This window comes from Anthonomus grandis, chromosome 9, assembly GCF_022605725.1.
Source record: "Anthonomus grandis grandis chromosome 9, icAntGran1.3, whole genome shotgun sequence".
NCBI lineage: Eukaryota > Metazoa > Arthropoda > Insecta > Coleoptera > Curculionidae > Anthonomus > Anthonomus grandis.
The window spans coordinates 3736662-3748858 of record NC_065554.1 but is presented as its reverse complement, the minus strand read 5'-3'; the positions used below and the strand labels follow the sequence as shown (position 1 = coordinate 3748858).

At 31.8% G+C, this 12197-nt stretch overlaps 1 protein-coding gene across 3 annotated transcripts in view; it reads right to left on the bottom strand.

Annotated features, from left to right (window-relative positions):
* The window catches only part of LOC126740736 (uncharacterized), a 112195-nt gene extending 100750 nt beyond the window's left edge, over positions 1-11445 (bottom strand). For 2 of the 3 annotated variants that reach the window (XM_050446891.1, XM_050446892.1), the window contains exons 1-2: positions 11194-11444; positions 3481-3599 (exon numbers count right to left, since the gene is read on the bottom strand). In XM_050446891.1, the coding sequence (XP_050302848.1) occupies positions 3481-3599; positions 11194-11274 (200 nt within the window). In that variant the 5' untranslated portion in view covers positions 11275-11444. Of the gene's footprint in view, positions 1-3480; positions 3600-11193 lie in introns of all 3 variants that reach the window. The other variant, XM_050446894.1, reaches the window with a different exon arrangement.
* Positions 11446-12197: the final 752 nt, after the last annotated feature.

Here is a 12197-nt window from a genome sequence, read left to right as displayed (position 1 = left end):
AGCTGCAAAAGTGCCTATTTACGTATAAAAAAGACGTTTACTTATAGAGGATAAATGCAAAACTGTATATTTGCAATCGCCGTTCTGATGCAAAACTGGGTATTTTCAATCAACCAATAAGAGCGCTAGAAACACTTGTAACGGCCGCATAACACCTGTTATAATTTCATTATTTTTATTTTTAGTTTGTTACTGTACTTGATAGTATAAACATCGTCTCGCAGTTTTTAACCGTTAAAATTTTAATTTGTTAATATTAGTTTCGAAAAAAGTGTCTAGGAATTAATGTCTAGGACTACTGTAGGAATGGATACAGTACAACCATGTGAAAAAGGAAAAGGGAGAAATCGCGAAATAAATAAGGAGAACTGGAAAAGAAGGAAGATGCAAATTGAAAGGTAAATGCAATGTTTATAATAATATTGTTTAAACCTGCATAACAATAAGTATCCAGGAAAAATTTAATTTTACAAATTATTATAGTTTGTTTTTTTTTTAATTTCAGACATAAGCCACATGATTTGCCTCAATACCCGAAATGTGCTCACAATAAAAAACCAGTGTTTTTGTGTCGGAAACTAAGCATGAGAGACATTCAAAGCTTCCACATGGCGTTATATTCAAATGTTGACAAGGTAAAACAAGACATTTTTGTGCTACAATTTTCTGAGGGTTCAAAACCCAGAAAATCATTAAAAAATCATCATGGACTTTCCATAAAATATTTTGTTCCAGCAATAACCAAGGAAAAATTTAGAGTTTGTAAAAAAGCTTTTCTCGGAATAACCCGTTTTAGTGGAGACAGGTTCGAAAGAAATGTAAGAAATTATTTGCTTTCTAATGAGTTGCCAAAAGAGCGACGTGGTGGTGATAGGGTTAAAAACAAAAATGACCATCTTAAGGATTTAATTAAGCAATTCATTGAAAATTTGGAATGCAAAATAAGTCCTTATCAAAGAAATCGAACTACTCGTCTGTTTTTGCCCTGTGAATTAAATTTTCGAAAATTATACAAAATGTTTTGTGAACAAAATCCTAATTTGGCCATAAAATTGTGTTTTTTTAGAAGATATGTGAATAAAAATTATAATCTAAGCTTTGGTACCCCCATGACTGATTTGTGTTCCACTTGTATTCAATTTGAAGAGAAGTTGAAAGTGAACACTAATGACAAAGCTCAGATAATTTGTGAACAACGTGTCCATAAGTTGAAAAGCAAAGCATTTTATAAGTGTTTAAAATTAGACAGAGAAGATGTACAGCTTTTTTCTTATGATTGCCAAAAAAATTTGGCTTTGCCTAAATTGCCAGATCAAAGTGCATACTTTTCTCAACAAATAAACTTTTATAATTTTACTGTGGCTTGTGGCAGCTCTTCAACAAAACTATCTCAAAATACAGTGTTATTCTTTGTCTGGCTAGAAACTGAATATTATAAAAATTCCAATGCTATTGCCTCAGATATACATACTACGCTGAAAATTTTTGATTTTAGAGAAACTACAAACAAAATTTTACTTTTTGCCAATATATGTGGGGGGCACCAAATAAAAATAGCACCATCATGGGGCTGCTAGCATACTGGCTCTGTTATGAGGCACCAAAAACCATTGAAACTATCGAGTTTACATTTCCAATAGTTGGCCATTCATTAATTCCCCCAGATAGGGTTTTTGGGTTGATCGAACGCGAAATTAAAAAAAAAAGTGTGATAATCAATCGCCACGAATATGAGCAGATTATTCAAAATCATTCAAGGGTTCTTAGGCTAAGTCAAGACTGGACAATTCTTGAATGGAAAATCGCAGTGTACCAAGTAATAAAAAAGCCTGCCCAATGGCACTTTAAATTTAATCAAAGTAAACGCTTCGTATTTACACGAGAAGGTAATAGCACTCTATTAAGAGGAGAAGTGCTCTATAAGTCTGATTTGGGTGTGTTTAAGTCAGTTGTAAAGAGAGGAAAAACCCTTTCTCGTTTAAAGCCTGAAAAAATTCCTACTGGAGTGCATTGCTTAAAAGGAGATAAGTCCTCTATTTTTAATTTACTAAAGAATCATTTTGGATTGGACTGGGCTAGCAATCCAGAATTGGAATTTTACAAGGATCTTCAGAACGCAGTTTATAATTACCAACAGAGAGGAGCTGAAGAAGACCAACAAAATGAAGAAAATGAAAATGATAAATGTGGTCATTGAAGAATATGAAGTACTTAGGATCTAACCTGTTTAAGGACTTTTTGTACTTTTTTGCATTTTTCTAAAAAATAGGAATTTAGAGAAATAAATTTTGTTCTTAAAAATTATTTAGAATTTGTGTTGTTTTCTTTAATAAACTTTTTCACAAAACATAGTTTTTGGTATTATTATTCTTTACTTTCAATGCAAAACTTGGTATTTGCAAAAAATAAATGCAAAACTTTTTTTTTTGCAAAGATTATTTCCTTTTTTCTTATTTATAAATAAGTAATGATTTAAAAACTAAACACAAATCGAAAGAATTTAGATAGACTCATCTACCAAACATTTTCCCAACTACATAACACTAAAAATAATTTTTTTACAGATTTTTGCGCTTCCTGAAAAATTGCTTCTATTGCAAATGTCGAGTTTTGCATTTAGTGTACTCATATGTCCTAAACATCTTAGATTTTAGACTACAGGGTGGTGGGGTTGAACAAAAAAACTTACTTTTTTCGATAAATTTGATACCCCTGTATATACTTTTCTGAAGATTGGTATGCAGTTTCTAAGCATCCATAGTATTTTTCCTATACACAATTTAAATTTATATATTCTCCATTGGAGTTCAAATGGGCTTTTAACTAAATATTTTTGTAAAAAAAAAAAGAATTTGCGTCTTCTGACTTACCTCTGAATTTGGTTCTTCTTGTAAAAAAAAATATTTTTGAATTCTTTATTTCTTTTAGAGCTTATCTAGTCTCTTTACCTACTTTAGGTAAAACTTGGCAGTTGTTAATATAAGTCAATGATAAATTCCAATTTTACTTAATTTTTCTTGTAAGTGAATTTTCTATTGTTCAATATTGGTACTGCATATTCAAGTGTTTGTAAAAAAAATTTCATGTTTGTGCCAATTGTTGCATTCTCCTACTTAACAACAGAATTCCAATTTATAAAACATTGCATAATATGACTAATCTGAAGTGGTGACACAAGTAAAAAAATTAGTTGAAGACATACTGTACATACTGAAGAACATGAACACATTTGTATAAAAAAAATGGACAGAGAAATAAAACTTGAAACAAAATAGTCCATGTGACCTGAAACCTTCATGTTCTGAAATAATATCTATAAGGAATGAAACTTAAGAAAATAGGTTCACATTCTGGCAGAAAATTAATTATTAGTTTGATTCTCTTGAATAGGTTATCTCAATAATTTGACAAAGAATTGATATAATGGGTGCTTGCAAGATTAAGAAGTTTATTCTAAAAGGTAACATATTAGGTACTCACCCTACCAGATGTTTTCTCTTAGGCTCATAGTTAGAAAAGGTATGATTTTTTAACTTTTCACTGATATCTTCCATTGAGTCTTCTGCAAATAATTGTGCAAGCTTAGTATTTATCCCATCCTAAAAATAAAACATAGGCACTGAGTCTAAAAAAATGTAAAATAATAATAAGTGGTAACTTGTAAAATCAAAGGCATCTACAAAATCCTGATAATTTAAGACTTAGAAAGCAAAAGCATGCAAAATTAAAGAAGAGTTGGCAAATGAATGTTTTAGTAACAAATAATAATAATATGAGGCGTTCAGAGCTAAAGTGGATCAAGTCCAAAATTTCAAAAATGGGTTTAGTATACAATAATACCCAATAAAAGTGTATCTTTTCAGTGCCACAGTGAATCAAGTCCCTACTGCCGTAGTTAGCCAATAGTTTTCTTTGGTTCTGAAAAAAATTAATAAAATTTCAGAGACAAAGTGGACCAAGTCCAAACTCATTAGAATCGTAGCACGTGGTATTTGTGTACTTGTTTACGTGTGTTCCTGTGTAAAAAGTGACTATAATGGATTCAGATACATCATTTATGGACTTTTCTGATTCATCCTCTGATTACGAGCCCCCAGAAAACGAATATTCGACGTCAGAATCTGAAGGTATAGTAAAATGATGTAGTTTATTTAGTATAATTACAAATTCTAACCTAACCTTACTTGAATGTATACATTATACAGGCCTGTAGTGGTATTAGTAATAATTGGAAAATTCTTCTTTAAAATATACCGTGCATTAAATATTTGTTGGTAACATTTTCTTTCACGGCATTTTTAAAATTTTTAAGTTTCCAAGTTTAAAATTATTCCAAAATAAGATTAAAATTATTATTCCTGTTACAAAAAAAATGGCAAAAGTGTTTTTTGTTTTATTTTATTTCGTTTGTAACATATAAATAAAACCTGTTGACCAACTGTTATATTTATATGTTACAAAAAGTAGAGTGAGCCAAAAGTTTATTAAGATAAATTGAACACAGTATATAATGCTTTTCTTTTCTTTCTAGATAACTCTCACTCAAACCAGAGGGAACCAATGACAGCTTCTGAACCTCTTCCTGGACCAAGTAGACAAAATCATGAAGGCGACCCTGCAAAGAAGGAGAGAGGTAGAAAGCGAACAAAAAATGAAAACACTTGGAAAAAAAGAAAAAGACAGCAACTAAGAAATAGTGGACTCGCCTATAACTCAGTAAAAGGCAAAGCAATAGAAAAAAAAACTCTAAAAACTCACCCTGCCATTGCAAAAAAAGATGTAATGAGAAATTCACAGAGGAACAGAGGAAGTGCATATTCGAATCATTTTGGAAGTTAGGGGACTTCAGCAAACAAAATGTATATATCAGGAGTTCTGTTTTGAGTCAAAGAGTAAAGCGTAAGCGAATACGAGATGGAAGTGCTAGTGAAAAAGGTGTCTGCTACAGTTTTGTTTTAAGAGACAGTGCAAATTCTTAAATAGTGTGCAAGAAATATTTTTTGGAAACTCTTCAGCTTAGTCATGGAAGAGTTTACAGGTGCATTTCAAAGCCTGAAGTTCACTCCGTTATCGATTCACGCGGGAAAGGAGTTCCAAAGAATAAACTTGATGATACCGATGTAGTAGCACATATATTCTTTTCCTGCCTATCAGAGCCATTACAGCAGGAAAAAAAATCTGGAAAGGAAATATCTTCATCCTGATTTAAATATAAGAAAATTATATGACTTGTATGTTGAGAAATGTAATAGCGAAGGGAAGCAAGCTTGGAAACAAAAGTTTTACTATCACGTTTTTTCTACTAAATTTAACTTACATTTCAAAGTTCCTGCAAAAGATACCTGCAGTAGATGTGATGAAGTTCAATTACCCTTGTCTGCTTTTGATAATATTAAATCGTTACTTTTGATTTTATTTTTTAAAGAAGTTAAATGTTTTTTGTTAAAATTAGTATCATTAAGATGATCTGAGCCAAAACTAGAATTTAAGAAATTTATTATTTTAGCACGTAAAATGTTCTTATTTTTTATATCAGTTGTTTGCAAAACACTCTCCGCCTCCACAGCTAAAGTTTCCCGTCTATGTAAATCCACCTTCTTAGAAAGATTGAACTTAAGATTTAAGTTAAGCAAATTCTCTTCCTCTGAAGTAAAAATAACATCTGATAAATTAAGAAATCTTTTATGAGATTGAAAATGACATTGGCCCAACTTTATTCGGTATTCTGTAGAATTAAAAGACTTTAACTTATTATGGGCGGCTTTAAGACGACTTAACTTATTGCTTAACCTGCTAAAAGAGTCTCTAGAATAAACTACTACCCTATCTCTGAACGAGCTATCTAAAACACTAAATTCCAAATGAGTTAAAACTAGATTAAGTGTAAAATACAAATACTTAAGTAAAGAGTTCACATTGTTTAAAGTTTTATAGTGGCACTTAACTTCCTCCTTCAACCAAGTGCTTCTGGCGACGTCCAAAGCATTTTGAGAAGCTCTAGTTTTGGATTTACACCTTAGATTAATGAATTTCGGGGTCAAACGGAAATGTAAGCATTGTTGAAGAAACCATATTTTTAACAGCAGATTCCTCCGTGCAATAAGATTCTTCAGATAGTGGCGGATGAGCTGAGCTTGACTAGCATTTTCAAATAAGAAAATCTCATCCATTTTTCACAAAGAGACCGACATATACAACAGACGAAAAACAATGAAAAACACAAAGTCAAGGGTTTACTCTTTGAAATGTGGGGATTGTGACGCTGTATATATTGGCCAATCTGGAAGAAAAATTTCTACACGCGTTAAAGAACATGTAGCGTTGTTTGAGAAATTTAAAAATACAGACGTCCGTGATACAAAGTCAGCGTTTGCGAATCACCTGTTAGCTTCCACACATCAGTTTTCTCCAGAGGTCGGAGCTGAAATACTTCATGAATGCCCTAAAGGGAAAAAGCTTGACCTTCTGGAGAGGATGGAAATTACTAAAGCCAAGAAGAGTCCTGTTCTTGTCTGTGTTAACGACGTATTTAATTTTGAACCCAACCTTATTTTTAATAATCTTATTTAATCAATTTTATATTTACATAATCTCTTCCAACTGAAATAAGTTTAATATTGTGTTAGAATGCCTTGGCTTAACAACAAATTTTTTGAACTTCTTCTCAGTGTTCCGGTAGCCCATAGGTTATAGTCTCTGGCTTGTAAGCTTGTTGTCGCGGGTTCAATTCCCAATAGGTGTAATATTATTTTGCAATTTTTTATTTTTATTTTTTGGTTCTAAATAACTGTATAGTCATCCTAACCTTAAATGTATGTTTATTTACTGTTTTGCTAACGTTAGTGGCTTTTTAAGGTTTTAGTCTTTTTAATGTCCTCTTTTTTTCTTTCAATACTAATTATTATTGTTTTAGGCCTGATGATGCTCTGAATAGAGCGAAACACGTGTAGCTTTAAGTAAATGTTGTGAGACCGTGACTTTGTGTTTTTCATTGTTTTTCGTCTGTTGTTACTTGTTTGTTAAAAAATTTGCTTGCTTTGTCTTTTACCTTTTGTAGTATTTTAATGTATTTATTTTAATGTATACTTATTATTATTATTTATATATAGAAAATTTTTTGACTTATGTATATTACATTAATAAGAAAATTAAATTAAATATGAGTACAATTAATTTAAGTGTGCAATGAATATACTTTTTATACATATATGGAAATATTAAATAATAATAATTTGAATATACAGTAGAATATATAAATATAAATAATTAAATGTTGAAATTAAAGGCCTTATTTTATTTGTTAATTCCTTGAGATGCCATTTAAGGTATGGGTCCACAGTAACACCCAAATATTTCACAGATGAGAAGGCAAGAATAGACAATGTCATATTTATATTGAGAGGCCTGATTTGGTGAATATTTCTTGTGAAAGATGTAAATGTTAAATACTTTGTTTTTTGATAATTTAGTGTTAGTTTATGTTTCATACCATTTAATCCATTTATTGCCAGTGATGTGTATACGCAACACTGCACTAATGATTTATTTACAAAAAAATAGTGCTTTTTTCGCCTGAAATATGGGCTGGTACCATTGACGCAAGGTTGAACAAAAGTGACACAATTAAATTTGAACCATTTTTTTCCTTTGCTTTTTTGTACGAATTTTGTAAAAAGCTGGATTTTTTCTTATATATGGTCGCACATTTTTAAAAATCATATACTCCTATTTAATGTTTTGATTTTCAAAGTTTTGTATTTTTTTAACACTAATTACATTGCAAACTACACCATAAAATTGAAAACCGGGGCCTAGTTTTACCAGGGTTTTCCTAATTAGGTCATAAATTATGCTGTTGCGTTCTCACATCACCAGCCGAATAACTGAAATTGCCTGTCACAAGTGTGTCTAGACAAGTCTAGCAATTAGTACCCATTATCATGTAGAACCTCTTACTTCTACTAAAAGATATAATAGAAAATCGAAAAAAGAAGTGTCAATCCCACAACCAGCTGATCTCACTTTTACAAATAGGAATGATCTAGTGGTGAGTGAAGCTGTTGACTGTGTTTTTGACAAATCTGTCTATCATAAGCCTTATCATTTTGAATTAACTTTTAACAATGGTAAAGAAAAAACTTTAAATTTTGTACAGTTCTTCTATGACTTCGACTAGAAATGCAAATTATTTGGGTGTTAATAGTTATTTGTGTGGAGTTGATTGGGACCATGTTTTGAATGTAATTAATATTGATGATGCGGTTTCAGAGTTCTATCATATATTGAATATGGCTATAGCTTTGTTTGTGCCTCTTAAGAGATTTAAAACCTCGTCTTTTCCCAGTTGGTTTTCAGGGGAGTTAAAGTACTTGATCCAGCAAAAGAAAATTTCACATAAAAAACATCAGTCTAGTCATACTGTTGCAGACTACGAAGTCTTTTCAGATCTTAGAGCTAGGTGCAAAACTCTAACGGAGACTTGTTACCAGAACTTTATTTCAAATTTGGACCAGTTACTTTATACAAACCCCAAAAGTTTTTGGTATAAGTTTAATAACAGTAGAGCAACGAATAGGCTTCCTGATTTGATGACCTATAATGATGGGGAGTTTGCAGGTTGTGAACAAATTGCAGAGGGGTTTGCCAGGTTTTTTTCTACTGTCTATAATGGAGATAATAATGTCTTACCTTCTCGGCAGGCTGGTGTAAACATGACTATTCCAAATCCTAAATTATCTATTGGATTAATTTTTGATAAGATCTTTCGATTACCCCTTAAACTTAGTGCTGGCCCTGATGGTATACCCAATTATTTTTTGAGAAAATGTGTATGTGCCTCTCTTATCCCCTCTTTATTTTATTCAGTAGGTCTTTAGACTTGACAGTTTTTCCATCTGAGTGGAAACTCAGTTTTATTACGCCTATATTTAAATGTGGTGCTGCTAATGAAATGATCAATTACAGGAGTGTGTGTGTACAGTCTGCCATCCCAAAACTTCTAGACAGTCTTATTTATGACCAAATTAATTTTTATTGCAAAGAACTTCTGTTAAATGAACAACATGGCTTCAGTCGTGGCAAGTCTGCTATTACAAACTTGTTGCTGTATCAGGGTGCTCTGTTAAGTGCTTTGGAGAGGGGTGAACAGGTGGATGTAATATATACAGACTTTTCCAAGGCATTTGACAGTGTCAACCATAGCTTATTATTAGAAAAATTGAGACTTTTTGGTTTTTCAGATTGTTTGGTGGCCTGGTTTGCGAGTTTTCTTTCTGACAGATTTCAGCAGGTACAAATTGGGGATGCTAGGTCGCATCTTATCAGTGTGACCTCTGGGGTTCCACAGGGTGGTCATTGTTCTCCCCTGTTGTTCAATATTTTCATTAATGATATTTTGGTTTGCTTTAAAAATAGTAATTTTTTGTTATTTGCCGATGATTTAAAGTTTTATAAGGTGATCAGTTCAGAACAAGACATGGTTCTCTTGCAAGATGATCTGAATAGATTGTGTGAATGGTGTGTTGGTAACAGTTTGGCTCTGAATGTGGGTAAATGCAGTTACATTAGTTTCTACAAAAGAAACAAACGGGTAACTTCCTCCTATACTATTGATAATGTTAATCTTAGGTACACTGAAGTAGTAAAGGACCTTGGTATCTTTTTTGATGAACAATTGAATTTTAATATCCATGTAAATACTATTATAACTAAAGCATCTAAGGTCCTTGGTTTTGTCCTGCGCAATTGTAAGGATCTGTCGGTTGAAACTTGCAAAAGGTTGTACATATCACTTGTTGTCTCTTTGTTGGAGTATGGATCAATAATTTGGTCTCCTCTGTACATGAATAATTGTATGGCACTGGAGAGGGTTCAAAATAAATTTCTACGATTCTGCCTTTATAAACTTCGCATTCCAGTTCCTAATGACCATTCTTATGATGAAGCAATGAACTTGCTGAATATGCGGAGTTTACTTAAGAGATGCACTGAGCATGATTTGGTGTTTATTTATAAACTTTTGAATGGCCTTGTGATTTGTCCCGAACTACTTAATAGGATTTCATTTAATATTCCATACCGTAATCTGAGGGCAAATCGATTGTTTTCTTTGCCTTATCATCGTACCAACTATGCTATGCACTCGCCTGTCGAAAGGACCTTGAGGCTGGTAAACTCTACTGGAATTGAATTTTAAGGAATTTCCTTATTGCATTTTAGGAGTCTTATTAAGAGTTTGTATGATTTTGTTTTTTTAATTAATTTTGCTCTATGATTAATGATTTGAAATACATTTGATCATTGTCATTGATAATAATATATTTTGTTTTTTCTTACCTAATTTTGCATTGTTAATTGTTCTGATTTTGAGAGAATATTGTTACTACTTGTAAAACGGTTTAATTATCCTTGGTATTAAGATTAAGTCTGATAATTATTGTTAATTAGTAATTAGTGGTTAGGTAGTATAGCTTTTATTTCTTTTTCAGAAATATATATATTTTTTGTAATGGGGTTGATCCCGTGTATAAATAAATAAATAAATAAATAAATAAAAGTAATTTCAAGATATAATAAATATGTGGGAGGAGTAGATTTGCATGATAATGGAGTGGCAAATTATAGAATTGGTGTGATGGGTAAGAAATGGTGGTGGCCACTATTTAAAAATACAATAGACAGTACTCTTGTCAATTCCTGGAAACTCTACAATATGGTGAATCACAATAAAATGTCACAACTGAATTGTAAATCATTCATCGCCGTACGCTTATTAAAAACAAAGAACTTTGTCTTTAGACCACTTCCATTTAGAACCACCCAGTGAAGTGAGGCTTGATCACTCTGGACATGTAATCTGTAGGACTGAATCCCGAAGAAGATGTCGTGTATGTCAAACAATTTATATTTGTGAGCGTTGCACTATTTATTTACATGCTGACTGTTTTCGGCAATATCACTTAACACTATAGGCCGTTGATGCGTTTACGCAACACCACTTATTTCAGAAAGTAGCAGATTTATTTCTTTTTTGATTTCACATTATGTGTTTCTGTAATGTGTTTTCATAATTAAAATATATAATTTAAAAATTTTAAGTTTTATTTCTATCCTTGGCCGTAAATCGGTTAATGGTTGTATTAAAGAATTTTTCAATATTCAAATATTAAAAAAGCTACTTTTATCTTGGTTTACCTTTCCTTTACATGAGTCTTCCGGCTTTTTTTCATATGCCATTGTGTTAAACACTTCATGCAATTTTTCAATGTTGACCATTGTTTAAGTTAGAATTGCCACGACGAAACGGGACTTCTTATCGCGAACGTTCATGCAATAATATCTTTAGCAAGGTTATTATCAGCTTATTTTATTGTGATCATTTTAAATAAAATAAAGATAAAGTATAAATAAAATTAAGAAAAATAGACATAACCATAGAAAGAAAACATCCTTATTATTGTCAGATTGTCAATTATTGATGTCAAAATGTCAGCTGTCAACTATTGACATCGGGTTCTAGGCCGCCTTCACACAAGATTTTTAAGGGCCGTACACAGTTACACGACCCGATTTCAATGGCAATCGGCAGAGTATAATTCACACGTTTTACGTCACACAATTTGTCAATACGATGATAAAATGACGAAATCAGACGAATAAGTAAAGGTATTATTATGATACGACTCCGTAGCATTTGAACAAATTATAAGAAATATTCTATTGTAAACAATAAAAAAGGCAACAGTGCAGTCCCTCAAGAGATATGTAACGAAAACGTTAAATGCTCTTCTGGTATTGATATAGTCAATCTGTTCTCTAAGTATTTTTCTGAAATGTATAGAAATGCACCACCTAACTGTAATGATTCAGTATCTGTAAATCAAGTTACAAATAATTTGAATATTTCTAACTTTAGCATTAGAATCTCTGAAATTTATTCTGAGCTGAGTACATTGGATGCTTGCAAGAGTCGTGGCCTCGATGGGTTGCCTCCTATCTTCTTAAAGCATTGCACCTTTATTATCTCAAAACCTTTATTTATATTATTTAATTTATTCCTAAAGACAGGTATTTTCCCTGATTATTGGAAATCAAGCTTTGTGACGCCCATCTTAAAGTCTGGTGACAGCACTCAGGTCAAGAATTATAGACCAATAAGTATCCTTAGTTCTATCTCAAAGCTTTTTGAGGATTGTTTA